This window comes from Sporobolomyces salmoneus, assembly GCF_050403485.1.
Source record: "Sporobolomyces salmoneus JCM6883 DNA, S_salmoneus_JCM6883_v1_ctg92, whole genome shotgun sequence".
Classification (NCBI taxonomy): Eukaryota; Fungi; Basidiomycota; class Microbotryomycetes; order Sporidiobolales; family Sporidiobolaceae; genus Sporobolomyces; species Sporobolomyces salmoneus.
Window position 1 is genome coordinate 1 of NW_027481071.1, and position 24,483 is coordinate 24,483.

At 51.5% G+C, this 24,483-nt stretch overlaps 11 protein-coding genes across 11 annotated transcripts; 6 read left to right on the top strand and 5 right to left on the bottom strand.

The window, feature by feature from the left end:
* Positions 1–945: 945 nt before the first annotated feature.
* On the bottom strand, positions 946–1,426 carry YRA1 (RNA-binding protein YRA1; the record flags this gene model as incomplete). The annotated part of the gene is made up of 2 exons (XM_076635296.1): positions 946–1,104; positions 1,196–1,426. 2 exons carry the CDS (start codon positions 1,424–1,426, stop codon positions 946–948), a joined length of 390 nt encoding a protein of 129 aa, XP_076484704.1.
* Positions 1,427–1,706: 280 nt separating this feature from the next.
* Positions 1,707–3,441, top strand: JCM6883_007148 (uncharacterized protein; the record flags this gene model as incomplete). Its single annotated transcript, XM_076635297.1, has 7 exons — positions 1,707–1,751; positions 1,820–2,105; positions 2,171–2,190; positions 2,255–2,406; positions 2,483–2,725; positions 2,809–3,338; positions 3,398–3,441. 7 exons carry the CDS (start codon positions 1,707–1,709, stop codon positions 3,439–3,441), a joined length of 1,320 nt encoding a protein of 439 aa, XP_076484705.1.
* Positions 3,442–3,799: 358 nt separating this feature from the next.
* On the bottom strand, positions 3,800–8,304 carry JCM6883_007149 (TBC domain-containing protein; the record flags this gene model as incomplete). The annotated part of the gene is made up of 8 exons (XM_076635298.1): positions 3,800–3,916; positions 3,980–4,159; positions 4,220–4,408; positions 4,471–4,562; positions 4,622–4,729; positions 4,789–4,904; positions 4,966–7,589; positions 7,648–8,304. The coding sequence occupies 8 exons, from the start codon at positions 8,302–8,304 to the stop codon at positions 3,800–3,802; spliced, it is 4,083 nt and encodes a 1,360-aa protein (XP_076484706.1).
* A 696-nt stretch (positions 8,305–9,000) lies between these two features.
* Positions 9,001–10,715, bottom strand: JCM6883_007150 (uncharacterized protein; the record flags this gene model as incomplete). The annotated part of the gene is made up of 7 exons (XM_076635299.1): positions 9,001–9,089; positions 9,156–9,246; positions 9,314–9,526; positions 9,592–9,768; positions 9,827–9,929; positions 9,989–10,456; positions 10,537–10,715. 7 exons carry the CDS (start codon positions 10,713–10,715, stop codon positions 9,001–9,003), a joined length of 1,320 nt encoding a protein of 439 aa, XP_076484707.1.
* Positions 10,716–11,779: 1,064 nt separating this feature from the next.
* JCM6883_007151 (uncharacterized protein) lies at positions 11,780–13,128 on the top strand (the record flags this gene model as incomplete). Its single annotated transcript, XM_076635300.1, has 6 exons — positions 11,780–11,843; positions 12,263–12,296; positions 12,365–12,700; positions 12,763–12,786; positions 12,849–12,941; positions 13,005–13,128. 6 exons carry the CDS (start codon positions 11,780–11,782, stop codon positions 13,126–13,128), a joined length of 675 nt encoding a protein of 224 aa, XP_076484708.1.
* A 517-nt stretch (positions 13,129–13,645) lies between these two features.
* Positions 13,646–14,641, top strand: JCM6883_007152 (uncharacterized protein; the record flags this gene model as incomplete). Its single annotated transcript, XM_076635301.1, has 5 exons — positions 13,646–13,747; positions 13,883–14,127; positions 14,190–14,396; positions 14,467–14,529; positions 14,599–14,641. The coding sequence occupies 5 exons, from the start codon at positions 13,646–13,648 to the stop codon at positions 14,639–14,641; spliced, it is 660 nt and encodes a 219-aa protein (XP_076484709.1).
* A 463-nt stretch (positions 14,642–15,104) lies between these two features.
* Positions 15,105–16,486, top strand: JCM6883_007153 (aldo/keto reductase; the record flags this gene model as incomplete). Its single annotated transcript, XM_076635302.1, has 8 exons — positions 15,105–15,108; positions 15,168–15,315; positions 15,394–15,598; positions 15,678–15,794; positions 15,865–15,924; positions 15,993–16,130; positions 16,217–16,271; positions 16,341–16,486. 8 exons carry the CDS (start codon positions 15,105–15,107, stop codon positions 16,484–16,486), a joined length of 873 nt encoding a protein of 290 aa, XP_076484710.1.
* Positions 16,487–17,109: 623 nt separating this feature from the next.
* On the top strand, positions 17,110–19,853 carry JCM6883_007154 (alpha/beta hydrolase; the record flags this gene model as incomplete). Its single annotated transcript, XM_076635303.1, has 6 exons — positions 17,110–17,455; positions 17,535–17,676; positions 17,734–18,348; positions 18,414–18,441; positions 18,502–18,747; positions 18,819–19,853. The coding sequence occupies 6 exons, from the start codon at positions 17,110–17,112 to the stop codon at positions 19,851–19,853; spliced, it is 2,412 nt and encodes an 803-aa protein (XP_076484711.1).
* A 300-nt stretch (positions 19,854–20,153) lies between these two features.
* SRP14 (RNA-binding signal recognition particle subunit SRP14) lies at positions 20,154–21,028 on the bottom strand (the record flags this gene model as incomplete). The annotated part of the gene is made up of 4 exons (XM_076635304.1): positions 20,154–20,501; positions 20,575–20,765; positions 20,837–20,909; positions 21,008–21,028. The coding sequence occupies 4 exons, from the start codon at positions 21,026–21,028 to the stop codon at positions 20,154–20,156; spliced, it is 633 nt and encodes a 210-aa protein (XP_076484712.1).
* Positions 21,029–21,458: 430 nt separating this feature from the next.
* JCM6883_007156 (AN1-type zinc finger protein) lies at positions 21,459–22,418 on the bottom strand (the record flags this gene model as incomplete). Its single annotated transcript, XM_076635305.1, has 3 exons — positions 21,459–21,578; positions 21,657–21,746; positions 21,825–22,418. The coding sequence occupies 3 exons, from the start codon at positions 22,416–22,418 to the stop codon at positions 21,459–21,461; spliced, it is 804 nt and encodes a 267-aa protein (XP_076484713.1).
* Positions 22,419–22,580: 162 nt separating this feature from the next.
* JCM6883_007157 (uncharacterized protein) lies at positions 22,581–24,427 on the top strand (the record flags this gene model as incomplete). Its single annotated transcript, XM_076635306.1, has 9 exons — positions 22,581–22,830; positions 22,899–22,921; positions 23,011–23,047; positions 23,122–23,375; positions 23,437–23,602; positions 23,663–23,772; positions 23,852–23,919; positions 24,002–24,038; positions 24,122–24,427. The coding sequence occupies 9 exons, from the start codon at positions 22,581–22,583 to the stop codon at positions 24,425–24,427; spliced, it is 1,251 nt and encodes a 416-aa protein (XP_076484714.1).
* Positions 24,428–24,483: the final 56 nt, after the last annotated feature.

Genomic DNA, 24,483 nt, shown 5'->3' on the forward strand with positions numbered 1-24,483 from the left:
CCCCCGAGTCGAATCTGAGCCCCCGGAACGGTTCTTCCGTCAAACTTCGAAGATCTCGAACGTTCGAAACCTCCGGACGAATCCTTCGATATCGACGAGCTTTTGAGACCTCCTCGAGCCATCAACGACCAAACCGATGATGGACATAATCGAAACGACCCATCTTGCTCCGTCGCAGTTGAATGCGAGAGATCTAGTCGAATCGATTGATCCCATTCCTCCTCCTTCGACTTTACCGGCTCGAAATCTCAAAGCGACGTTCGATTCCTCCCATAGCTCGAACCTCGACCTCGAAACCCACTGAGAGATCACCTCAGGGTCTTTCCTCAACCGACTCGACTCAGACCTCGATCTCGATCGGTTTTTCTTCCTCAACTTCGACGTCTTGTCCGTCTCTTTCCCTCGAATACTCGATCGCCTAGCCTATGAACCTCGATTCTGGATCCCTTCGTCTCGTCTCGTGTTCTGGGACAGGTCTGACTGGGAAGTCGACGGGGAGGGACAGAAGGGGAATCGAGTCGGCGTCAAAACGGCGAGAGTTCGAATGTTCGAGATCTTTTCTCGACTTTCTCGCGAAAGGAGAGATAACGAAACTGGAGGGGAAAGGGAGAGGAAACGACGGAAGGAGTCCGATCGAGAGAGTCTTCTTTTGCGAGTCCGAGCCGCGAGGGAGGGAGGGAGCGGGAGGAATCGAATCGAGACGATAAGACGGGGTTCGAATCGAGTTTCCGACTACGCCGACTCCTGGTCATCCATATCCATCGAAGGAGAATGCTCCTCATCGTCGTCCGTCATGTTTTGTTTCCGTGACCGATAGTCAGACAAACTCGTGAGGAATCGAGGAGAGAGCGAGCGATTTTCCCCTTGGAGAGACTCGAGGAGGTGGAGTAGAGATCCGAAGTTCTTGATAGACTGGATAGAAGAGATGAAGAGGGGTTGTTAAGACTAACTTCCGTCGATCAAACGTTTGTTGTATTGTTGATAAGCGGCGGTCGCGAATTCGGCTCGTTGGAATTGAATCGTGGCGATTCCTTTCGATTTCCCTTGAGCGTTGTACGACAAGTTGACACTCCTGACTACTCCGACCGTAGTATGGAACAACTCCTACTCACACGCGCACAATCGTTCGATTAGTTTCGATCACATGGGAATGGGGATGCAAGGGGGAGGTGACGGAAAAGGGGAGAGCGCTCACTTTGATTTGTTGTTCATTGACGTCTTCAGGAAGGTTCGAAACGATAATCTTGTCTCCTACGTGTACTTGAGCTGCTACAGCTTGAGCGGGGGCGACTGCGGGTTCAGGTTGGGCGACTCCAGCGGCTTGTTTCGCCGATTGAGGTCGAGATCCACGTTGGCGACGATTTGGTTGTCGTTGCTTGCGCTTCGATTGGATGATGGCATCGAGAGGTTGGTCGAGGGATTGCATAGTGGTAGTAGAAGGTATTCGAGTGGTGAGAGCGAGAGTGGGAAGATAAGGAGGAGGAAGAGGGGAGAAGAGCTCTCGGTGGGCGAGAACAATCGCTCCGCTCTGGCTGTCTCTGGGGCTACTTGAGTTGGCTAGTAATCCACAGTATATCATCATAGAATTACTGGTGGTATCCCCGGCTCTTCTCGAGGAGACACCGGAGTCAAATAATCGGATCACCGCCTCTCCCTCTCTCTCCCTTCTTCTTCTCACTCTCGATCCGCTCGCCGACGCGAACAGGATGCCAGTCGGGCATCAACGTATCAACGCTCGTGAGCAAGATCCCGTACGTCCTCCTTCCCTTCCCCTTCTCTCCCCACCCTTTACTCAACTCTCTCTCTCTTTCCGTTCAAGAATCCGAACATCACCTTCATCCGAGCACTCCCAGAGTATCCAGATCAAGATCAAGCTCTCCATCTCATGAAGTCCCTCGCGGCTCAATTCAAACCAATCATGAAGGAATGGGGGTTCGGAGTAAACTCTTTCGTAGAGTACGAATGGAACCCTACGTTCGCGGGGAGGAACTGGAATGGAGGAGAAATCATCGAAATCGTATTGAGGAGGAGAGATGGGTCTTTCTTACCGTGGAACTTCATCCTCATGGTGATGGCTCATGAATGCGCACACATCAAAGAAATGAGTAAGTTTTCCTTTTTCCCTCTTCTCCCTCCATCTACCTCCAGCTGACCTATAATCCACCCACAGATCACAGTCACTACTTTCAAGTATGTCCGCCATTTCTCTCGTCCTTTGTGCGCAATCTCCCGAGCTAATCCTCGCGTTCAATAGAAAGTGAACAAACAAATTCGACAAGCTCTCTCGACTCTGCGCACCAAAGGTTACACCGGTGACGGTTTCTACGGTAGAGGACGTACCTTGCTTCCCGTGTACGCAGGGAACGATGCGAAATTACCTGTCGACGCTTTACCTACTTACACTTGGTTCGTTCCTCCTGTTTCACTGCCTCTCTCCTTCCCTTTCCTCACTGACACTCTGATGATTCGATGACGTGATTAGTGGTGGAGCTCTGAAGAAAGTTCGACGACGACGACCCCGCCTCGCGAATGCTGATGGATCGGTAAAACCACGTCGAGAACGAGGATCTGCCGTTCAATTGGGTCAAACGGGAAGACAAACTGCGGTTAAGAAGAAAGCGGGAGGGAGAGTGACGAAGAAGTTACCGGGGGAAGGGAGGGTGTTGGGTGCGAAGGAGGGGAGTGAGGAGGATGAGGAGGAGGGAGAGGTTTTGAGTACGAAAGGGTCAGTTTTTCTCTTTTCTCGATCTTTCTATTTCTGTTCTTAGGAGAAAGTGAGGAACTGATGACGATTTTTGTGTGGTACAGACTTCGTACGCAGTCGAAAGCGAGTCGTGCAGCGAGAGAGATCGCCGCGACTTCTCGATTGGAAGCTGAAAAACGTGCGAAAGCTATCGAAGCTCGTCTCAACGGATCCGGATCGGGAGGAGGAGGAGCGAATGGAGCTCAATCGAAATCTGACGACGATGGTGAAGATTGGGAATTCGAAGAAGAGGAAGAAGAGGATAAACCGGATATTGGCAAAGTCGAGAAAAGGTTTGGACAACAGGAGAAGGATTACTTGAGGGATGAAATGAGGGATTGGGAGAACGATGTCGAAATCGAGAAGGAGAAGGAGAAGGAGGAAGGGGATGGATTGACGGAGAAGGATAAAGAGTTGATGAAGAAGTTGAAGAGGAAAATGGGGTACAAGGAACCAGAATCGGAAGATGACGACGTGATCATCGAAGAACCGAAACAAGCTTCGACCTCGACCTCGACGAGTCAGAAGAAGAAGAAAGCGAAAGTATGCTTGTGCAAATTACCGAAATGGCTCAAGGAAGGAGGAAAGAACGAAGGTGAGTCTTCCTTCTCTCCTCCAGTAGAGACTCGTCAGCTCACTGCCTGATCACGACAGCTACGATCGATGAAGACGACGAAGAATGGATCGACGAAGAATGAATCAAACTCGCTTGCAAACCTCTCAGAAAATACCCACCCAAATCTCGTTTTTTTTTGCTTTTTACCCTCCTCGGACTCTCGTTTCTTCTTCTTTCTGTTGTTCCTACATTCTCGTTCTACGTTTTACGGTCTCCCCTTGTTCGGTCTCGCAACTCCTCTTCGGAATCAATCAATCGTTCTCTTCCGTTACGTTGCGAGTCGAAGTGCGAGAAGAAGAAATCGTTCGTGATGAATGACAACAAACAGAAGGCGCGCTTGCGATGAGTGAGAAAAACGAAAGGATACAACAAAGAGGTGAAGAGGGATCACTGCTCAAACGATAAGAGAACTGTAAGGAAAGAACAGAACTGAGCATATTTCAATCGGAATCTGATACGACGATGCCGAGTTCCTCTTGTAACGCCGCGACGTGAGTCCGTCTCAAGGAAGCGATTTCACGATCTTTGACACTCGAGGCCAAGTCTTCGCAAGCGACCTGACATTGCGAGCGAATGGATAAGTTTCTAATTCGAAGAAGAAAGAGCGGAAATGGACTCACCTTGAGCAATTTGTCGGCGTGGTAGATATGTCCCGGTAGAGAGCCCAAGAGTCCGTACAGACCTGCTGCGGAGTCACAGGCGAGAAGTTCGGATTCGTGTAGTTTGAGAATCGAGAGGGCGACTCGGAAGAGGAGAACGGTGCCGTGAATGAAGAATAGATCCCATACTCGTAGGAGAGTCTGTCGAGCGACGGTTGGATCAGTCTCAGTTGAGAGAGGTGAAAGGGAGCAAGGGCGTACTTGAATAGGTAGAACATCGGTGAAGAGACTCAAGAACCAACCGAAACTGATCGCCGACAACTCGACGCCTTGCTCCTCGAGATGCTCGCTGATCGAGGGTAACAGCCGTGCAACAAGATCATTGAGGACTTGTTGATCCGCTCGAGACACGAGGAGGTGAGAAGTGTAGTAATCCGAAGGGAGGATGTTCTGAGACCAGGAACCTCTGTCAGCAAGCGCGTGAGCGATATCTGAGGAAGCTTCCGGCCTACCTCGACGATACAGACGAGTACCCAAAACGCGTCTTCCTCGGCGGGGTGAGTTAGTAGGAGCGTAGCAACAAGATTGTTCATGCCTTGGCAGTCTGTCAGTACAGCGCTGAAGTCAGCGTCAAGTAATAGCAGACATCAAGCACCTACTCACAGCCAATCTTCGGGTTCCGACGAGAGTAGGCCACGAGGACATTCCGAAGTTTCGCTACTCCCGGACCGTTTCCGGCGAAGAAAACGTTCGTCGGGAAAGTTCGATGACCTGCAGTTCACGACTCCTCAGCATTCCGAATCGACTCACTTATAGAGAGAAAGGCTCACAGTCCATATCGATCTGCTTGAGGCACTGCTCTTCGTCTTCTCGAGGTGAAAACAGTAGTTCCTGATAGACTCCGGGCTCTCGCGCTTCGTTCGCGCTCGAACATTCTCCCCAGATCCTATCGACAGAATAATACGTCAGTAATAAGCTGCTTGAAAGTGTCTGCGAGAGAGACTTACTTGGGACGATAAGAAATCGGGATTCCCTTTCTCACGAGTTCTTTAAACTCGTTCCAGTCTTCCTTCCGACTCTTCCCTTCTGTACCCATCTGCGCGACTCCGACGAGATTCTCCGTCCAAGCTTCCTCCCTCGTACTATCCGAGTCCTCGATTTTCTCCTCGGCGAGAGCGTTCGCGCCCCAAATCGTTTTCGGTCTCTCCTTCCTCGATTTTGCCTTGCCGCTCGTCGAACCCTCGTGAAGAGCGTTAATCTGTTGCTGTTGTTGTTTCTTGAGCTTGGCGAGTTTCGTTTGTCTTTTCCGGATGAAAGCGTCCCATTCACTTTGTTGAGTTCTTTCAACCGTGTCTGACATGTTGCGAAGTTGACCGAGGAGTGCTCTCATCGATTGAGGGCCTGAGAGTCGAGACAACGTGGAATCGTCGGACGAAGGAGCTCGAACAAGTTTCGGAGGTCGAGGAGGAACGGGATTGAGGTCGAGAGATTTCGATTCGACTGCGGGAGGAGAGAAGACATTCGGTGCTTCGGAGGTTGGTGTGAGGCCCATCGCTTCCCGGATAGCGTCGAGTTGAGGGTGAACTTCGAGTTGAGTCGGTGTAGCGAGACCGGTAGGTTCAGCTTCTTCAGTCGAACGGAGAGATTTCGCATCGTTTTCCTCCTCCTTCGACTTCGCATGACCCTTATTCCGACTTTTGATACCTTTCTCGTTCTGTGACTCTTTCTCCTTCTCCCTCCGACGGTTCTCTTTGAGCAACTCCATTCCGCTGTGAACGTCGTAAATGAACCCATATCGATCGATGAGAGGTCCATCCTCGTTCGAATCCTCTTCAGGAGCCGTCGAGTCGGGTTGAGACGTAGTCGAGTTCGGTTTGAGTAGAGCGAGAGAAGGAGGAGCAGCTTCGACCGAGATCGTGTCGAGTTCCATTGTGGTCGGAGATCCAGAAGGAGGAGGGGGAGCGAAAGTTGTCGCATGAACGATCGCAGGGGAAGTCTTCGTTGCGATAGAGACGGAAGTTGAGGGAGTCGGAACGAGTGGAGGAGAGAAGAGGGAGTATCGGGACAGAGAGAGTGAGGGTAATCGAGTGAAATTCGAGGAATCGTTAAGCGCTCGTCGAACTCCGTCCGAAGCCGATCGAGTCATCCCTGTACTCGCTGCGGTTTCTCCAGTCGTGGAAGATAGTCCCAAACCTAAGGCTCGTCCGATCGTTCCTTTCGCGACTGCGACGTAACCTTGATCGAGATTTCGAGCGTTACATCCATCTTCAGGTGCCGAATAGATCGGAATACCGGGAACGAAATTGGCAGGAACGGATCCCGTTCGATGTGTTCGCGCTTTCAACGTCGCCTGACCGTCAGCTTCCTCCTCCTCCTCGTTTCCTTCCTTGCCGAGGTGAGAGGTTTCGACGTGCTCAGCGCTGGCGACAGAGTTTCTCCGAGTAGCGTCGGCCTCTGTAGCCTCGCCCTCGATACGGTTGACAGGCTGATCGAATAGAAGTGAGCTCTGAGGAGAAGGGCGTGAAGGCTGAGGCCGGCGAGGAGAGGAAAGAGACGGAGTCGAGAGGGTTGAGGTAGTCATCGGAGTCGAAAGCGTAGGGGTAACGATTGCTTGACGAGTCGCGAGAGAGGGCGGAGGTGCAGGCGAACGAGTGCGAGAAGTCGAGGGGGAATCAGGTGGACTAACTCCTGGCGAAGAACGTTTGCCGTCGGGAGTCGACATTGTCGGAGGAGACAAGGTCGAAGAGAGAGAAGACGAAGAATCCGCAAACGCGCTCGGGAATGTCGATCGAGTTGCTGAAGTTCTTCGACTCGAACTGCTCTGTCCCGAAGAGGTCGGACGAGGGGAGTTGCTTTCGACGATAGATTGCGAAGCGTCCGATAAGGTTCGAGCTCGTCTCGAAGTCGGAGTGGCGAGATCGTAATCGGCTGGGTTGTCGAAGAATTCGGAAGATCGATCCGGTACAGGTGTCGCGAGGTCGTCTCGTTCCTCCTCCTCCTCTCTTTCGTCGTTTCCTTCCTCTTCTCCTGCTTCCTCGGGTACCTCATCTGGTGATAATCCCGCTTTAAGCGACGTTGGACCTTTGACCGCTCCGTTCCATCCTTTCCAACCGAACCAATCGCTGTAACTCGTTTTCTTACTCGACTCACTCCCTGTATCGGACGTTCTCGACGAGTTTGATCTCACGCTGTTGACGCTCCGAATACTTCCGGACCTACCGTTCCTTTGGGCGATATTAGGGGTTAAACCAGGATCGAACGAGGTTGATTCGCCTGTCGAAGTCGAATTTGTAGGATTCGAAGGCGAGGCAGGAGCGGGAGGAGGGAGAGTAGTCGAACCGATGAGAGAACCAAAGAATCGAGCTGACAACGAGGCGTGTCGGCCCCGAGAAGGCTTGATCGTCGAGGAGGAAGAAGTTTGGAGTAACGGAACGGGAGTAGACTGAACACTCGGACTCGTGCTGGCAGTGGATATCGAAGCGCGATCTGTGAGGTCTGGTGGAGGTATCGGGGGAAGTGACATGGTGCGGTTCCGGAGGTGAGATTCTTCTGCATCGAGAACCGGACTCGTTGCGATATCGAAAGCATTCGACGAAATCGCTTCTGTAAGGTCCTCGATGTCGAGGTCGACCTGTGGATGCAAATACGATTAAGAGCGGCTCGTAACGGCTGAAGAAAGTGGCACTCACCTCGACGCGAGCGGTTTCTGAGCTCTTCCGCGATTCGACATCCAGCTCGATTCTCCACTGTTGCCCCTGATCACCCTTCTTCGCTTTCCACTTCAGCGTGTTGCCCTTCTGCTGATCTTCTCCCTCCTGTGATCGAGGCTCCTCTGTTCTTATCCGTACTTTAACTCGTTCGATTTCGCCCGAACTCGCTCCCTTCCCTGTCGCCAGCCTTTCCAACGCCTCGAGTTCTTTCCGTCGAGCTGTCAGGTCGGCCTGTGCTAATGCTAGATCCCTCGATAAGCTCTGAGCGAGGGCGACAAGATGCGAGAGTGGTAAAGCCGTGAGGGATGTCGAAGGAAGAAGATGAGGAGGAGCAGGGAAAGTGAGGTGATCCGGTAAAGGTGACGCTGCTCGTGAATCCTCTGCTCCGTCGGATCGTGTTCCCGTGATCACTGAAGGGAAACCGAGTCCTATCGCGGTCGAAGGAGAGGAAGTCGATATCGGAGCTTCGTCATGTTGACTCGCTGTCGGAGAAGGTGGGAAGAGGGGTTTCGTCGAAGCTGCTGGACTTGTATCATCATTGCTCCGAGAGTCCCTCGAATCTGTAGGGAGGTCGAAGGGGAGAGAGGCGGTGGAAAGAGGAGGAGAGAGGGGATGAGCATGCGAGCTCGACTGCATCTCTTGCAGGCCTGTAGAGGGGTGGATAGAGTCAGTCCCTGCTTTCGTGTACGCTCCTTGCCGCCAGATGCTCGTGATGAGGTCAGATCGTTTGCCCCCTTTCGTTTGATGAAGGTGTCCTCCTCAGCTCCCGTTGTTCTGTTGGATACTGAACGAGCGCAAGTATGTATGATAGAGAGACCTCGAGCGAACAAGACTTACCCTCGACTGTGTGAGGTGTTGTCGAATGAGCTCTTAATCTCTAATCTTGTGGGGAGGAGCGATCCGCGTTCAGCACCGTTAGCTCGCCTGTAGGCACTGAGTCGAGCTGGATCGGGTTCAGAAGCCGTCGGGGCGTGAAGGCTGGTGAGGAGAGAAGTCGAGTGAGGTGAAGCACTTCAAACTTCGCAAAGCGCAATCCGTGCGTTTCGTTGAGAACTCCGCATTCGCGTTGTGGTGTTTCTTGAGCGCAGACGTCGTTGCTGTACATACTCTTTGTCTCGACGCTCTCTGGAAGGCACTGAAGGGCGAACACCGGAAGAAGCGAGAAACTGCGAGGGTAAACTGAGTTTTGCTTTTCGAGGGGGAATTCAAGTGCGATTCAATCAACTATTGCTACAAGGATAAGATAATTACGACTGATTTTCCCTTTACTACTTCGAGAAACCTATAAACTGTTGCGGAATGGGGGTGTAAAGTGTCTGTCGTGTGTCGATTTTACTTCTTTGCGTCCTTGGCCTGGTCGACAGTCTTTTCTCCGAGCTTCTTCGCTTCTTCCGACTTCTTAGCGAGGATTTGCTTGATTTCTGTTGACGCGGGGTAGCGTCAGTCAATGCTCGTTCGGCGAAAGAGGAAAAGAATGGAAAACTGACCCTCGTAAGTAGAGTTGAGGATCTTCTCGCCATCCTCACCACGCTTCGTAGCGAGCTCCTTGAGAGCCTTGAGGTCTACCTCGTCGAAGACCTGTCGTAGCAAACAATATGAATTGTCAGCAACAGTCAGTGAAGAACGAGCGAAATTTGTGGCTCACCTTGGTAAGTCCACCGAGACCGGGAACGGCACCTTCGAGCCATTGCTTAGCGGATCCAGTAAGGTCGGAAGCCTTGTCCGAGGCGGCGGAAGCGAATTGCGAAGTGGTACCGAGCTTCTCCTCGACGAGTTTCTTCGCCAACTTGGTCTTCTCCTCGACCGACTTGTCAGACTTTCCGATGCTAGCGAGTTCACCGTAGACATCCTTGACGATCTGTGTCAAGGGATCCTCGTCAGCACGGATAAATCGAGTGAGAGCAGTCGGAAGGAATGACTGACCTTGACACGGTCCTCTCCAACGTAACCAGATACCTTCGAAAGGTTCTCATCGAGGAGCTTCTGGACATCAGGCATCTTCTCGAGGAAAGGCGAGGCAGCCTTCGAGGAGGATTCCCAAGCGTCCTTTCCAGCTTTTTGCGAGAATTTCGAAACTTCTTCCTTCTTTTGCTCGAGAAGCTGTCGAAACAAGCGAATGAGTCCCGGCCAAATCATCCGAGGTGCTTAGGAGGCTCACCTTCTTGACAGATTCGTAAGTCTCGGTGTTGAATCCACCCTTGGCGACGAGGGCAGAAGCTTGCGAGTAGAAGTCGGTAGCGATTTGCTTAGCCTCAGGTCCGCTGCAAGGGAATCAGAGTCAGCAACGGGACGTTGAATAGAGGGAATGAATAAGACGTACTGCTTGTCGGTGAGCTTCTTCAACTCCTCTCCCTCTGAACCGAGAGCGTTCTTGAGCTCAGGGTATTTTTCTCCGAGAAGGGACCATCCCTTGCCAGCCTCTTCGCCGACGAGGTCTTGCATCTTTCCAGCGGCAGTTTGGAGAGCCTTGATGATCGCATCACCATTGTCCTTTCCTCCTGCAGCGGCCTTTTGAAGGTCCTGCCAAGTCGACATGACGAGTTCTTGAGCTTTCTCTCCATGGGTTTCGACGAACTTCTCGAGTTGGTCGAAGCTTTGGTCGATAGCGTACGCTCCTCCGGGGATAGCAGCGGCGTAAGATTTAGCAATCGATTTGGCGAATTTGATCGCTTCTTGACCGGAAGGAGTCGACTCAAGAATCTTGTTCTTTGCGTTCGCGGCTCCATCAGTGAGGGAACGAGCAGTTGCGACGGCCTTGGCAGCTCCCGAGTAATGGTAGTAACCGTAACTAGTAACAGCGTCAGAATTGAGGTCAGTTCGAGTAATCGGGAGAAGGCGGGACGAGGAAAAGGAGAAAGGAAAACTCACGCAAGACCGAGAACAGCAGCACCTCCAGCTAGACCAGAGACGACGTGGGAAGAGTTGGCACCTTGGGGTTGAGCCGAAGTAGGTTGAACGGTTGCGTAGTGACGGTAGGCTTGAGGCCGAGGGAGGTTGCGACGAGCGGCAGGGCGAGCAGCGTTGAGGAAAGTTCGAGAGGCGACCATGATTTAGAAGAGTTTATTCGAGAAGTGAATGAGAGGAAAGAGAGAGAGAGACGTGGCAGCGACTCGACGAAAAGCGAGTTTCAGCTGTCAGTTCGAATGACGACGAAGAACCTGAATGACGTTTGGGAGAGTTTTGGGAGGCAAGACACTTCTTTTTCGACCGCTCTCGTTTTCAGCTCGACCACCGGCACCGCCAGCCAAAAACTCATCGTACAGTACAGTATCGCCCGCAGCAAGCCCGTCTCTTCTTCGACAACTTTCAGAGACGAATCGTTAATTTTGCGCTCTGTGCTTTTACTCTTTCTGCATCTTTCAACCCGCCTACTCGAGAGTTGCATAGACCGTTCGTTGACATTCGGAGCGATCTAAACTGGTCAGTGTGAAAGTGTCGGACAGCGAGGAAACGTATTCGAGATGGTCCGTGAGTCGAGTTTTGACTTTGACATTGCTGAGATCGAGTCGCCGGGTCGCTTAGACATTCGAACGGCATCTCAGCGAACCTTTCAGCCTATCCGACTCCACACCTCGATACTGGACACTCAGGCGAAAGGTTGTGAGCTTTGGTGTTTCGTGCGAAAGATCTCTTCCGTTTGGCCGCGGAGTTCGCTTCCGTGCTCTCGCTCGGCGACGGTGTTACCCGAAAGCCCACTTAGCTTCGCAGTATGTAGACTGGGAACCGTATTTGGAGATGCAAAGGCATGAGAAAGACAAGACAAATCTTGTAATTTGGCTTCGTGAAGGAAGATCTCGTCTTGTTCGTCTCAGCATGACAGAGCATGGCTCACAGCTCGACGAGCCCCAGCATCGTTTGTCGGTGTCGTGACTCGCAGAATCGACTATAGGAGTGACTGGGAAGAGAGAACGAGAGAAAGAGAGAAAGCCAAAAAACGTGCCGAAGAAAATTTGCGATCGCCTTTGAGGCGGTGCACTAGAACAACCTTTCCGAGAGAGGAAACTCAAATTCTCAAGTTCGGTGCCTGCGGGAAGTTTGATTCTCACTCTCTTCTTCCCTCCTCCTCTTTAACCCCTCAACCTCGCTCTCCAACTCGAATACAGTTTACAGTATGCGCTTCGCTACCTCTGCTCTCCTCACCATCGCTTCGGCCGTCGCCGCCGTCGCTCAAAGCGGTGAGTTTCATCTCCTCTTCTCTTCCCCTCTTTTGTGCTTTTCTCGCCCCAACGCTCCCATCGCGCCCTCGGACCTGTTCGGACTCGATTGAGGGGCGTTTTAGACGGTTTATGGACGAGGTACCGAGGTCGATTGTCGGCTAGGTGATGGGGATCGAGTGGTGTGATCTGAGTGAAGGGAGAAAGGGAGATTGCCACTTCCTGTGTCATCATCTCAATGGACGACCTCGCCGACGCTGCCATGTAGATGAGTCGCCTCGTGGCTATCGAGCAGTACCGTCAAAGTGAAGAAAGCGCGATGTTGGAGGCTTATCGCCCATCGGCTGCGAATTGCACTTTCCCTTCCCCACTCCCTCCAGTCAAGCTGCTCTTTGCAATTGTTCCATCGTTACTGACTTCACTTTGCACTCTCTTGACAGCCCTCACAATCAACACTCCTACCGCCCTCTTCACGTGAGCTTCATTATTCCTTCCGGTATACAATTTCGCAAAACTCATCGTCTCCCCTCGACCCTTAACAGCTGCGACCCCTATTTGGTTTCATGGTCGGGAGGATCAGCACCCTATACCATCAGGGCTTTCCCCTCTGGTCAGCTAGGCGGAACTCCGCTCGAAACCCTCGTAGCTGGAACTTCCGCGACTTCTCTCACCTGGACTGTCAACCTCGGCGCTGGAACCGGAGTCACTCTCGCAATCACTGATTCGACTGGTACTACAATCGGATCCGCCCCTGTTACCATTCAAGCCGGTACTTCGACCTCGTGCATTGGAAGTTCGTCCTCGGCAGCTTCGACCGGTTCGCAAGGAGCATCTTCGGCTGCTTCGACCGCCGTATCAACTGGACAAACCACTATCTCGTATGTTATGAAGTCTCAGCATCATTCGAGTTCGTTCGCTAATATTTGACTCTCCTCGATAGTTCTTTGACCTCGACCGCGACCTCGTAAGCGATTTTGTCACGGCTTCATTCATTCGCTCATCTAACGTCCTTCTCCACACGTACAGCTCCGCATCTTCCGTTAGCTCGTCCGCATCGTCGGCCGTCAGCAGCGTTTCTTCGAGCCTCTCCTCGGCAATCGCATCCGTTTCGTCGCGAGTGTAGGTCTTTATTCTTCTCTCTCTCCCGTTCCTCAGTTCTGATTCGCACTCTCCCATTCATAGCTCGACCGCCACTGGCGCAGCTAGCTCGGTTGTCGCTTCAGCAACTCCCACGTCTGGAGCATCGACCCTCGCTCTCTCTGGAGCTCTCGGATTTGTGGGAGCTGCCGTAGCCGTCTTCGCTTAAACTCCCTTCTCCTTACCTTACGACATCTGATCAACCCAACGGAATCTCTCACAATCAACCGGAATGAAATCTCAATCGGACGCTTACCTTCCCCCCCTCTTAAACCGTTAATCTCAACTTAATTTCATGATAGTAGTCTTCTCCTCTCCTTAGTCTTCAGTATCTCATGGTCTCCTTTCGGTATCTACGTATCCCCCTTTCTGACTCGGTCGTAACAAGTTTAGCATTCTTCTCGGAAATCACGCTGACCCATTTCGAGAGTAGACTCGCCTCTGATGCCGATTCTCTCTGTCGTGTTCTCCGGAGAGTCGAGGCGCGAGTGGAAGTCACACTGTCACGAGGTCATCACTCACGTCGAGACAAGGCGAGGCTTTGCGGGGCTTCTTTTTGTTCAAGCACGAGCCTCTCTTCATTCACTTTCTCATCAATAGAGAACCGCCCGAACCGCGACTCGAGACACTTCTTTCTTCTCTTTCCTTCTCTCTTACTCTGCAGTACACGCACACTCTCGTCATTGATGCCCTCCTCAAAGTTCCTAGTTTTCGCATCGGCCGTCACTCTCCTCTCCAACCGAGTCCTTGCGGCAGCTCCGACGATCTCTTCCCCGAACGTCTACGAGGTGAGCTCTCCCATACTATGAGCAGTCTGGAGCGGTCCAGCGCATCAAATGGGCTGACCTTGTTTGATCCTCCTCGTTCAATTCACTGCCTTCACCATCGCACGTTCCCCCTCCCTTTGTTTATCGCGATGACAGTGCACCCCAACGACATCCTACCAAATCACCTGCGATGATGTCCCCTGTCAAGTTGTAGCCCGACCTTCGAACGATCCCTCGCAGAACTTGGCGGTCATCGGAACAGTCAACACTCAGGGAGCCTCGACTCTGCCCTGGAAAGCGAGCGTCTCGGCTGGAACATCTATCACAGTCTACATCACCGATAACAGCGGACTTACGGGAAACAACTCGCCGACCGTGATCGCTGCTGGAAGTGGAGATTGGTGAGCCGTTCTTGAGGTCAGCTTATCGAACCAATAGCTGAGTGTCGAGTCCCGGACCACAGCGCTGGAAACTCGGCTTCTTCGTCCTCGAGCTCCGATTCCCCTGCACCTTCATCGACTAGCAGCAGCGAATCGTCGACTCCGTCCGAAACTCCCAGCACCGAGTCATCTTCCTCCTCGAGCGCACCATCCTCGTCCTCATCGGCTTCTTCGGCGTCCTCGACTTCCGTTACCTCAACTACAAGGTCAAACACCGCTACCGGTACTTCGTAAGCAGAATTTCGATCTCTTCGTGAGAAGCCTTGTCTGAGAGCTCACCTGTCTCGTGCTGCTTTCCAGTCCCACCGATTCTGCTACTCCTACTGACGCAGGATCTGGAGCTTCGAACGTCGTCGTTGGAGGGTGAGTCGATCTCCTGCCTATCGTGAACACGAAAGCTCAAACTGACCAAAGCTCGTGTTTCTTCAATAGACTCTTCGCTGGAGTTCTCGCCGTCGCCGCAGCTCTCGCTTAGACTCTCAGCAATCTCCAATGATCCGACCGTCGCAGGACGTCTCGCCTCAATCTATCTGCTTACATCCTATACCCTAATCTAGTTTTCTCAGTTTCCCTTCTTTCCTCGCGGCTCGTATTTCTTCCCCATTCGTTTATATCGCGTGTTCATATCTTTGGTGTCAATGGAACAGACATTCATTCGGATTCCCTTCGCGGTTCGATTGAGCTTTAGCGAAACATACGTGACATTCCAAAGTTTTGAGCTTTTCGCAACGACGAGCGCACCAGTGAAGCGAGCTCAGCCCTTTCTCATCGACCCGAGCTCGACTAGGTTTGACGAATTCGATTCGATATTCGATTCTGTCTGGTCTTGCTCGCGCGCGAAAACACCGATTCGCAATGACGGTGCTTCTTCTTCGCGAAGATCTGACAGATCCTCAAGCTTCTTCTTCTCTTCTCTCCTTCAACTCCTCCTTATCAAAATGGGTACGACAACATATAGTAGCTGTTCGTTATCTGTGAGCTAATCAGCAGTCGTTGGACAGGCGCCGAACACTCTCCCGCAAACCCGAAAGTTCTCTCATCCGCTCTCAAGCTTCGATCCGGTCACTACATCCCGCGAATCGGCTTCGGAGTCTACGAATCCAAGGCTGCGAAAGCTTCCTCTGCTCACGCTCTCGCCTCTGGCTATCGGTCAGCCTGAGTTCACCTCTCCCGACCCCACTCGTCGCTAGACTTGGCTGACAAACGTTCGAACTCTGCTACGTATAGCGCAATCGATTCTGCACGATACTACAAGAACGAATCGGAAGTTTGTCAAGCAGTCAAGGCGTTCAAGGACCACTCGTCGACAAACTCGGCGACGGGCGATGTATTCCTCACGACGAAAGTGTACGGAAACGAACATGGCACTGAGGTTACGGAGAAAGCTGTAGAAGAAAGTGTTGCGAGGGCGGCTGAATATGGGCTAGTTTGGGTGAGTTCAACGCCGAATGACTCAAGTTTCCCTCAGGTTTTCGTTTCTTGTTCTGTAGACTGACGATAGCTTCTTGTAGGATCTCTTCTTACTCCACGACCCGACGGCTGGGCCTGAGAAGCGACGACAGGCATGGGAGGTTCTCATCAAGAAGCGAGACGAGGGCAAGATTCGTTCAATCGGAGTTTCGAACTTTGTGAGCTTCAGCCTACATCTACCCTCTACGTCTTCACGCTGACACGCTGAACTTCCGAACTTCCGATCAGAGTGAGAAACATCTTCAGCAGCTCAAAGATGCGGGACTCGAAATGCCTGCTGTGAACCAAGCACGTTTTCAAAGCCTCTCGTCGTATTCTACAGATCCTCGAATTGATTCCTTGCTGTTCTTTCCCAGATTGAACTACACCCCTTCTTGCAGCAAAAGCCTATCATCGAGTACTGTGCCGCAAACGATATAGTTGTAGAAGCTTACGCACCTATTCTCAGAGGTCAAAATTACGACAACGAGACTCTGCAAAAAGTCTCAAAGAAGGTAAGCCACAACTCTTTATCCTTATTCAGGGTCTTTAGAGTACATGACCTAGATGACTGACGGACTCGTGGTCCCACTTCTCGCAGAACAACGCTACGGTCGCTCAAATTCTCATTCGCTGGAGTATGCAAAAAGGATACGGTAAGCCTTGTCCCCTTTCGCTGAGCATCGACTTTCCACTGACTCGCTCATCGCATGCGCTCGTGACAGTCCCTCTACCGAAATCGGACACTCCTGGAAGGATTCAAGAGAATTTCGACGTGTTCGGGATCAACCTCGACGACGAAGACATGAAGGCGCTCGATGCCTTGGATGAAGGAAAGTCATTCAGCTGGAACTGTACCAACGTAGAGTAAATAGATAACTTAGTACATACAGTAGAGAATGCAAAAGAGCTACGAACTCTTGGATCCAAGCTCGACGGATTTGGAGAGAACAAACTCTTTCTCTCGTTTTCGGGTTGAGCTCCGAATCTCCCGGTCCCTCGTGGCTCGCTCGAAGTGTTCTTCACGAAGGAGAGTACTGTACAGCGTGAAAGTGCAGTGCTTCGCGTCCTGCGACTCGAGTGTTGACATCCTGCGGACTCTTTCACGCGCCAGAAAGCGATAAACCTGCTCGAGACTGAGCGAACAAGCGGACGAGCTGCAGTACAAGTACGGTACACGAATCGATGATCGTCGATTCAAAGAAGGAAAGACTCCGATGGAAATGGGAGGCTCGCTCGCCGCTCCTCGTGACCTCTTCTGGGATTTGGATTCAGTCGACTTTCTCTCTCGAATCATCAACACACACACTATCAGTCATTCACTCTATCCCGATACTCTCGTTCATCACTTTGCACCGCTCGTTCCCTCGTTGACTCATCAATCGATAACCCCGCTCTCTAGCTCGCTTCTCCTCCTTCTTCCCCAATTTCCTCTCTCAACGACAAACCGATTAGACCGACTGAACGACCTCGAACTGAACGTACTAGACAGAGATGGCAGTGTGGCCATTGAGCTGGCTATTGACTAGCTCAGTCTCCGAAACTTCTCCCTCAGCATCTCCGAAGTTAGACCCACCAAACTCGGCCGCCTCGAAGAAGAAACAGAACCCAGACCTCGTCACGGTGAAAGAAGGAGGAGGAGGTGCTACAGATAGCAAACAATCGAGTAGTACGACAACAACGTTGGAACAAGTCACGACTCTGTTGGAACCGTTCAAGGCGACGGGCAAACTTCCGGAGAAGGCGAGGACAGACCCTTCAGTACAGATGAGGGACCTCAGTGATCAAGGGTTATCTCTTTCGAGATTGTTCGAGTTCGTGCCGTTCTTCGTATCGAATGGTGAGCTGATTCTCTTTCCTACCTCGGGATTTCGCTCTCTCAGGCTCATCTTTTCTTGCTCTCGTGATTCGATGATCAGGGACATCACTCACGAAAGCATTCGTACAGCACCATCTATACGGTCCACCGAAACCGAGTTGGGGAGTTGAATTGACGCTGTTTACGACTTTCTTGCGAGAAGTTTCAAATTATTCTCACTTGTCTTCTCTCGCTCGATTGAGGTAAGTCTTCCACTACCTCGTTTTCTAGTGGAAGTTAATCGTTTTCTCTCTACGCAGAGCGGTCGTCGAGCTGGGATCTCTTCTCCCGATGCCGAAAGATGGAATCGTCACTCCAATCTCTTTCAAAGTCAAGAAACGACAACTTCGAGGGTTCTTAGCTGGAGCAGACTCGAAAGAAAACGGAAAGAGGGAGATCACAGGGGAATGGGTGACAAACAAGAGGTTATGGAGGAAAATGACGAGAGAATGGTCGAAATCGAAAGAAGAGAAATCGACACAAGAGGAGAAAATGGCTTCAACGACCGGAAAGAACGAAGGAGGCGGGAACGAAGGAATGGTCGTCCTCTATCTACATGGAGGAGCGTACTACATGTTCAGCGTTGAAACTCATCGAGTCCTCACGATCGCCGTTTCGAGGTATTGCGAAGCAAGAGTTTTCGCCATCAACTATCGACTCGCACCCGAAACTCAGTTCCCAGGTCAACTACACGATGCAGTTTCCTCGTACCTTCGTTTGACGGAAGACCTCAAGATTCCGCCGGAGAATATCATCTTTGCGGGAGATTCAGCAGGAGGAGGACTCGTACTCGCAACTCTGATGTATCTGAGGGATGAAGGGTATCCTTTACCTTCAGGAGCTATTCTCATGTCTCCCTGGGTTGATCTGACGATGTAAGCCATCACGCGAATCGTCTCTGCTTCGAGATTCACTGACAGTCGAACTTCTCATTTTTCAGGTCTTGCGAAAGTTGGACGACGAATCGAGTATGTTCTCTTCTCGTCGTAATTCTGTATCGCAAGACTGACCCATCTCTCTCCTTCTAGCCATACGATTATCTGCCGAACCCTCGAGCTGAAGACGATCATTTCCACCCAGTCAAATGTCTCCTCGGCAACTCGATCTCCGATTACCTCACTCACCCTTACGTCTCTCCCCTCTTTGGCGACTTCACCGGACTTCCCCCGCTTCTGATCCAAGCGGGAGACGCAGAGGTGTTAAGAGATGAGATCACTTTACTCGCTCACAAAGCTAGTCTGGCGGGAGTAAAAGTTGAACATGAGATCTTCGAGGTGCGTCTCTTTCACTGTCTGCTTCGTTACGATTCGTTACGAAGGAGCTAACAGATTAGACTTGTTTATAGGATTGCGTTCACGTTTTCCAAGCGTTCACCTTCCTCGAAGCTTCCCGAAAATCTTTCCAATCTCAACGAACTTTCGTCAAACATACTCTCCCTCGACTCTTACGATCCGCCCGAGCTGTCACTCCTCAAGCTTCGTTCAACCTCAGTCAAGTTGATCAGGAGATTACGAAAGATGCTCACGAGGTCGACGAACGGGGAAAAGCCGAAGAAGAGAGTTTACCTCCGACGCCTCACATGGGAGAGAAAGATCTCGAAGAAGATGGAGTGACGAAGGAGACTGGGGATGCGAGAAGGAGAAGAGATTCGTGGTCTTCGGAGGACGACAACGAACGATTATCCGACTCGACAGCTTCACCCGATCGAACTCCTCCTTTCGTCGCGACTGACTCGACACAAGAACCTCCTTCTCCGACTAGAACCGTCATGCCTGAACCTTCCTTCTCTTCTCTCACTCCAGCTTCTTCATTCCTCTTCGGTGGGAATACCGAATCTCCTTCTCCCTCTTCTTCCGCCGTTTCCTCGCCGCCCAGCACACAATCCCATCGCACCGATCGACCAATCTTACGAGCCTATGCCTCCGCTCGAGATCTCTGCATGTCAAAACGAGATCGTACAAACTCTACTACTTCTTTCTCTCCCCTTCTTCCCACATCTTCCTCCTCCTCAACCAGCGCCCCGACTTCTCCCCAAACAAAAACTAAAAGCCCACGCGCTCGAGGCGCAACAATCGCTCTATCCCCTCGACAAGCCGACAAGAGTATCGCTCTGATTCATTCGAGGTCGAGTTCTCATCCCGATTTCAAAGCCTTGTTGGCGGAATACGAACGGAACGGATCGAGGGCGAATACGAGGTTATGGGGAGCGGAGAAGAGTGGAAGAGCTACGCCGGAAGAACTGAGAGAGTCAGGAGGAGGAGGAGAGAAGGAGAAAGGACCGAACAATATGTACAGGAGATGTTCGGTGGATGATAATAGGAGGAGGAGGAAGGAGAGTGTCGATCCTTCAGAAGCAGTAGAGGGAATCGATGTTGTATGAGTATTCGCGTCTCTCTCTCTCTCGACTGTGTACAAAGCTTTTTGTTTGTTGTATTTTTTGTCCTACTCGTTTGTTTGTTTCTTTCTTTCTCGATCTTACTCCACCATTCTATGTTCTCGACTATTACCCATCCTCATTCATCCTCATTCACTCTCGATTTGTCTACATTAAACCCTCACTCTCATTCTTCGCCTCTCATTCACAGCGAATCACCCTCTCTCTCTGTCTCTTCATTTTCCTCATCTTTTGTCGTAAAAACATCTTTTTTTCTCATCCTCTCCTCCACACTCGAGAGTAGTGCTACACAGTTTGACCTTGTCTCCTCGCCCTCTCTTCCCTCGATTTCCGAATCTTGTTAACCAATTTTTCCCTCCTTGCTTGTGAAGCCTGTCGCTTTTTCCTCCCGTTCCCTCGTCTAGGTCCTACTACTTTCGGTAATTTCGGTCTGAACCCACTTTCTGCTGTCGTTGATGCTGCGGTTGTGTTGGAAGAAGAGGGATTGGAGGCGGATTTCGAGGAAGAAGAGGATTTCGATTTTGTTTTCGTTGCTCCGGTGCGTTTCCGTTTCGGTCTCAAACTCGCTGATAAACTCGTTCGTAGGATCGTAGTGTATCGTTCAATGAACGCCGAATAATCTTGTGGTTGAACCTGAACAAGTGATGGCTCGGCAAGATCAGCTATGGAAGTTTCCCACTGATTGAATGCCACGGAACCCGCTCACGATGGTAGATAGTTTCGTCTTGATATCTTTCTTCCCTTTCCCATCCGTCGCTCGAACGAGTAAAGGGTACTCTTTCTCTCCCTCTGCCTGCGAGGTCGAAGTCGAAGCTGTAGGTGGGTGATCGCTTTCGCCTTTCATTGCCGTATCCTCTCCTTCTCCTTGTGGTAATTCGGTAGCGGGTTCATAAGTCACTGCGTGGAGAGGGAAGAGATGAGTTGATGAACAACAGAGTCAGAGGATGGAGAGCGAGAGAGGAGCTCACGGCGTTTAGTAGTCAAGAACACACTCCCTACATCTTTCCTGGAGTCGAATAGCTCGCTTAGGCGCTCGAGAAACTGAGGAGGAGGAAAGGGAGATGATGAAGCGAGTTTGGGGATGATCGCGTGAGCTGAAAGCTTTGCGACGAGGCAGAAGAAGGGAAGGATGAGCTTACGACTTCGTTCGAGAGATGCATCGTGCTAGAGAGCGGTGAAGTGAGTGCAGGGTGAGAAGGAAACGGAGAGTTTGGTTCGCCCGCGGACGAAACTTTGCACTTTCGCGAGCCAGGAGCAGTGGTCACACTGCCGATACCAAGCAAAAGCAAGTACAAAGAGACGAAGAGATTTCTGAGGAAAACGAAACGAAGACTCTTCGATTTTGTTTTGCGGAACAGCTCAAGGGCAAACACCCTGTTCTCCGGCTCGAGGCTGACAAGAGAATAGATAGATATAGGGACAACAACAAGACACAGTGAAAGACGAGGAAGGACACAGGTGAAGAGCGCGAGTTTGCGAGGGGCTGGGAAGATGTTGCGAAGCGACAAAACGATTTGTCGAGCCGGCTCCAACATTCGAGCTTGTGGATTAATCGTCCCTTCGAACTTCAGCTACTTGGTCGGATGTCGCTCACGAAGCGACGAGACCTCGACAGAGGAGGACAATCCCGCCGTTCGGAACGAGACTGTCGATTCGAGACGAAAGGTCGAGCGGCATTGTTGGTGCTGAAGGAAGGGTCAGGGTGAGACGCTACAAGAGACCATACGATAGATCCTGTATCAGCTCTGTGTCGACTGGTTCTGCGCAGGAAGGTATAGAGAGCCAAACCTTTTCGGGTTCCGTGTTTGCGAGATGGTTCACGTTCGAGACCTTGAACAGATCCGCGAAGAGGTCCAGTGCTTTCCCAGCCGATACGCTCTGGTATGAGCAATTTAAAGAGTCAGTTCAAGCTCAAGAAACCTCGACAGACGAGCAGACAGAGATGCAGTTTCTCACTTTGTGTACCCAAACTTGTTTCGTACCAGCCTCCTTCTTCTCCATTCCCTTCTCTACAAGCTTCACCGTAAGGTACCATCTCTCTCCCATCGCTACATCCCCCTCTTTCTTCCTCGCGTCCGCACTCGTCGCTTTCTGCTTCAATCTCATCAATTCAATCGTCGGATTCACTTTCTTTTCCTTCTCCTTCTCAGGTCCTCCTCCTGACGATGGTGACGTTCCTTTCTTCGCATCGATGGATCGTTTGAGTGATGCGAGGGCGAGTTGTTGTTTCGTCAACTGAGGTTTTCCCGATCCCGAGCCCTCTTCCTCTTTCTGTGCATGTACTCCCGTGCTCAATTTATTCCTCTTCGTATCTGGTAGTAGCTCGCTTAGTTCTGGACCGGTCCTAGTTGACGTGGTTGAGGGGATACGAGAGTTGAGTGAAGGATCTTTCGAGCATGCATGAGAGGAGGGAGGGCTGTGGTGGCGACAGAAGGAGGTGGAGCAGTAGGTACACTTGATGGGGAGGAAGTCGAGAGCGTTGCAGCTAGAGAGGGAGCAGTGAGTACCGAGATCAGATGGGGGAATAGATGAAGTCGATTCGGAGGACATTGAGATGCTCTTTCGCGTTGCCGCTTCGTCTGGGGGTAGCTTGGGCTGGTCTGCTTTGCTGGAGAATCCGTCGAGCGGATTGGTGAGAGGTGAGAAGACAACCATTCGATTCCGAAGCTTCTTCCCTCTTTCACTCCCGGACTCGACTCGAACTACGCCTGTATGCCAGACTCGCGAGATGTAGATCAGCGGAAATACGCTCCGATGACCCCAGCCGCGTTCCAAGCTCTTCAGCCGTCCTCAGCCTCCGATCCATCATTCAACCCAGCTTCGTCATCTTCTCTCCCTCTTAAACGTAGGCGAGATGCAGTGGAGCAAGCTACACGGGAAAGAGAGCCGGTCAGAGTCAAGACGAGGAGGTACAGAGCAGAAGATTTCCATTATTCTTCGTCGATGAACGACAAAGTAGACGGTGAGCTCACTCAGCTAGCTCACTCGTTGCCCCAGACTGGGACGACTGACAGACGAGGTACATCTCAGCTTGGTTCTTGCAGTATCCAGCGGTTCGTGCTCGTTCTTCATCGTAGAGTATCACGGTTTCGTTTCGGTTTTCTAATTCTCACGCTTCGACCATTTCTCTCGTCTTCTATAGCTTCGCAAACGCAACTTCTACACCATCCAGAACCACCGTTCGTTCCTCCTCTCGCTCACTGCTGAACCCCTTCCCGTCCTGCTCACGTCCTCCAGATCCTTCTCTCGGCAGACGCAACCGCGAAACATTTCGATCTCCGTCTCCACATCTCCGGCACCCTCTTCTCCCTCGCGATCCCTCGAGGTCTATCTCCTCATCCTCACAAATCAACATCATCTTCGTCGACGACTACCAGGGGCGTGACGCAGAAACTGGAGTTGGCGAGATTAGCGGTTGAAACTTCTTTACATCCGCTCAATTATGCGTTGTTTGAGGGTGTTGGGAGGACAGGGGTTACGGCGATTTGGGATATAGGCGAGTACAGGGTAAGACGAAGAGCGAGTGAAAAGTTACAAGAGAAGGGGAGCTGATCTGAGTCTTCGCTAGGTTCATCTAACGAAGAAGAAGGAGAGGAAACGAGACCAGCTGCAGAAACAAGGCTTAGATGACGGCGACACGACCGAATCTTCAGAGGTTGAGGAATCGGAGGTCGACGATGAAGATTCGAGATCGCTGGACGGGGATGAGAAACAGGAAGAACTGTTGCGAAAAGGTCAGAGTCGACCGCTTGAAAGCAAGTGCGACTTTGAAGCTGACAGAATTGGGTGTATAGCTATCGAACGGTCCTCCTTCTCGGCGGGGACGCTTCAACCGGAGAAGCAACGTCGAAAGCTCGAATCGAAAATGGATGGAGGAGAGACTCGAGGCTTCGTACTAGAACTGGTCAGTTCTCTCTCACGCCGCTACTCTCTCGCCTATTCCACTACATCGATCTCTGACGTCGTGTCATCTCGTCGATTAGATTGGCGAAAGGTACAAAGGCTTGAGGTTTACGCTTGCGAGAAACTCGTCGCAATTCGAAACGGTCAAGTAGGATTTGCTGTCTCTTCCCCAGGCTTCGCTGTCTCGAGGGCTCCTTGACCTCGATCCCTGACGTCATTCCTACTCGCAGGCGCAAGACAACCGGAGTTCTATATCGCAGTCCTCGCGTGAGCTCAATCTGTTTCGCTTCACGCTGATCTTCTGATCGTATTTGACATTTAATCATGACGCCTCAATCTCTCTCGCGCAGTGGTATTGTATCCTACACGATCCCTCCGGTTCCCTTCCCCTATCTCGAACCGAAAACTCAGCTATCTCTTCCACTCAATCCCTCTTGACCGGACGAACTATGGAGGAGATCGGAATCGCTGGAGGATGGGAGAAACCGAGCGCTAAAGCGGAGAGAGAGAAGAAAGAGCTAGAGATGGTTGACACGACGGACGAGGAAGAGGAAGGAAATGGAAGAGGGGAGAGAGAGACGCAGGGACTGATTGATGTTGAAGGGGATGAGTTGAGGTGGTTCGAGGCGAGAGGGAAGAGGAAAGTAGAGAAGTAGTGAGCAATAGCAAAAGCAAGCGGATGTCTTGCACGTTGCGCTCGCTTTTCGTTCCG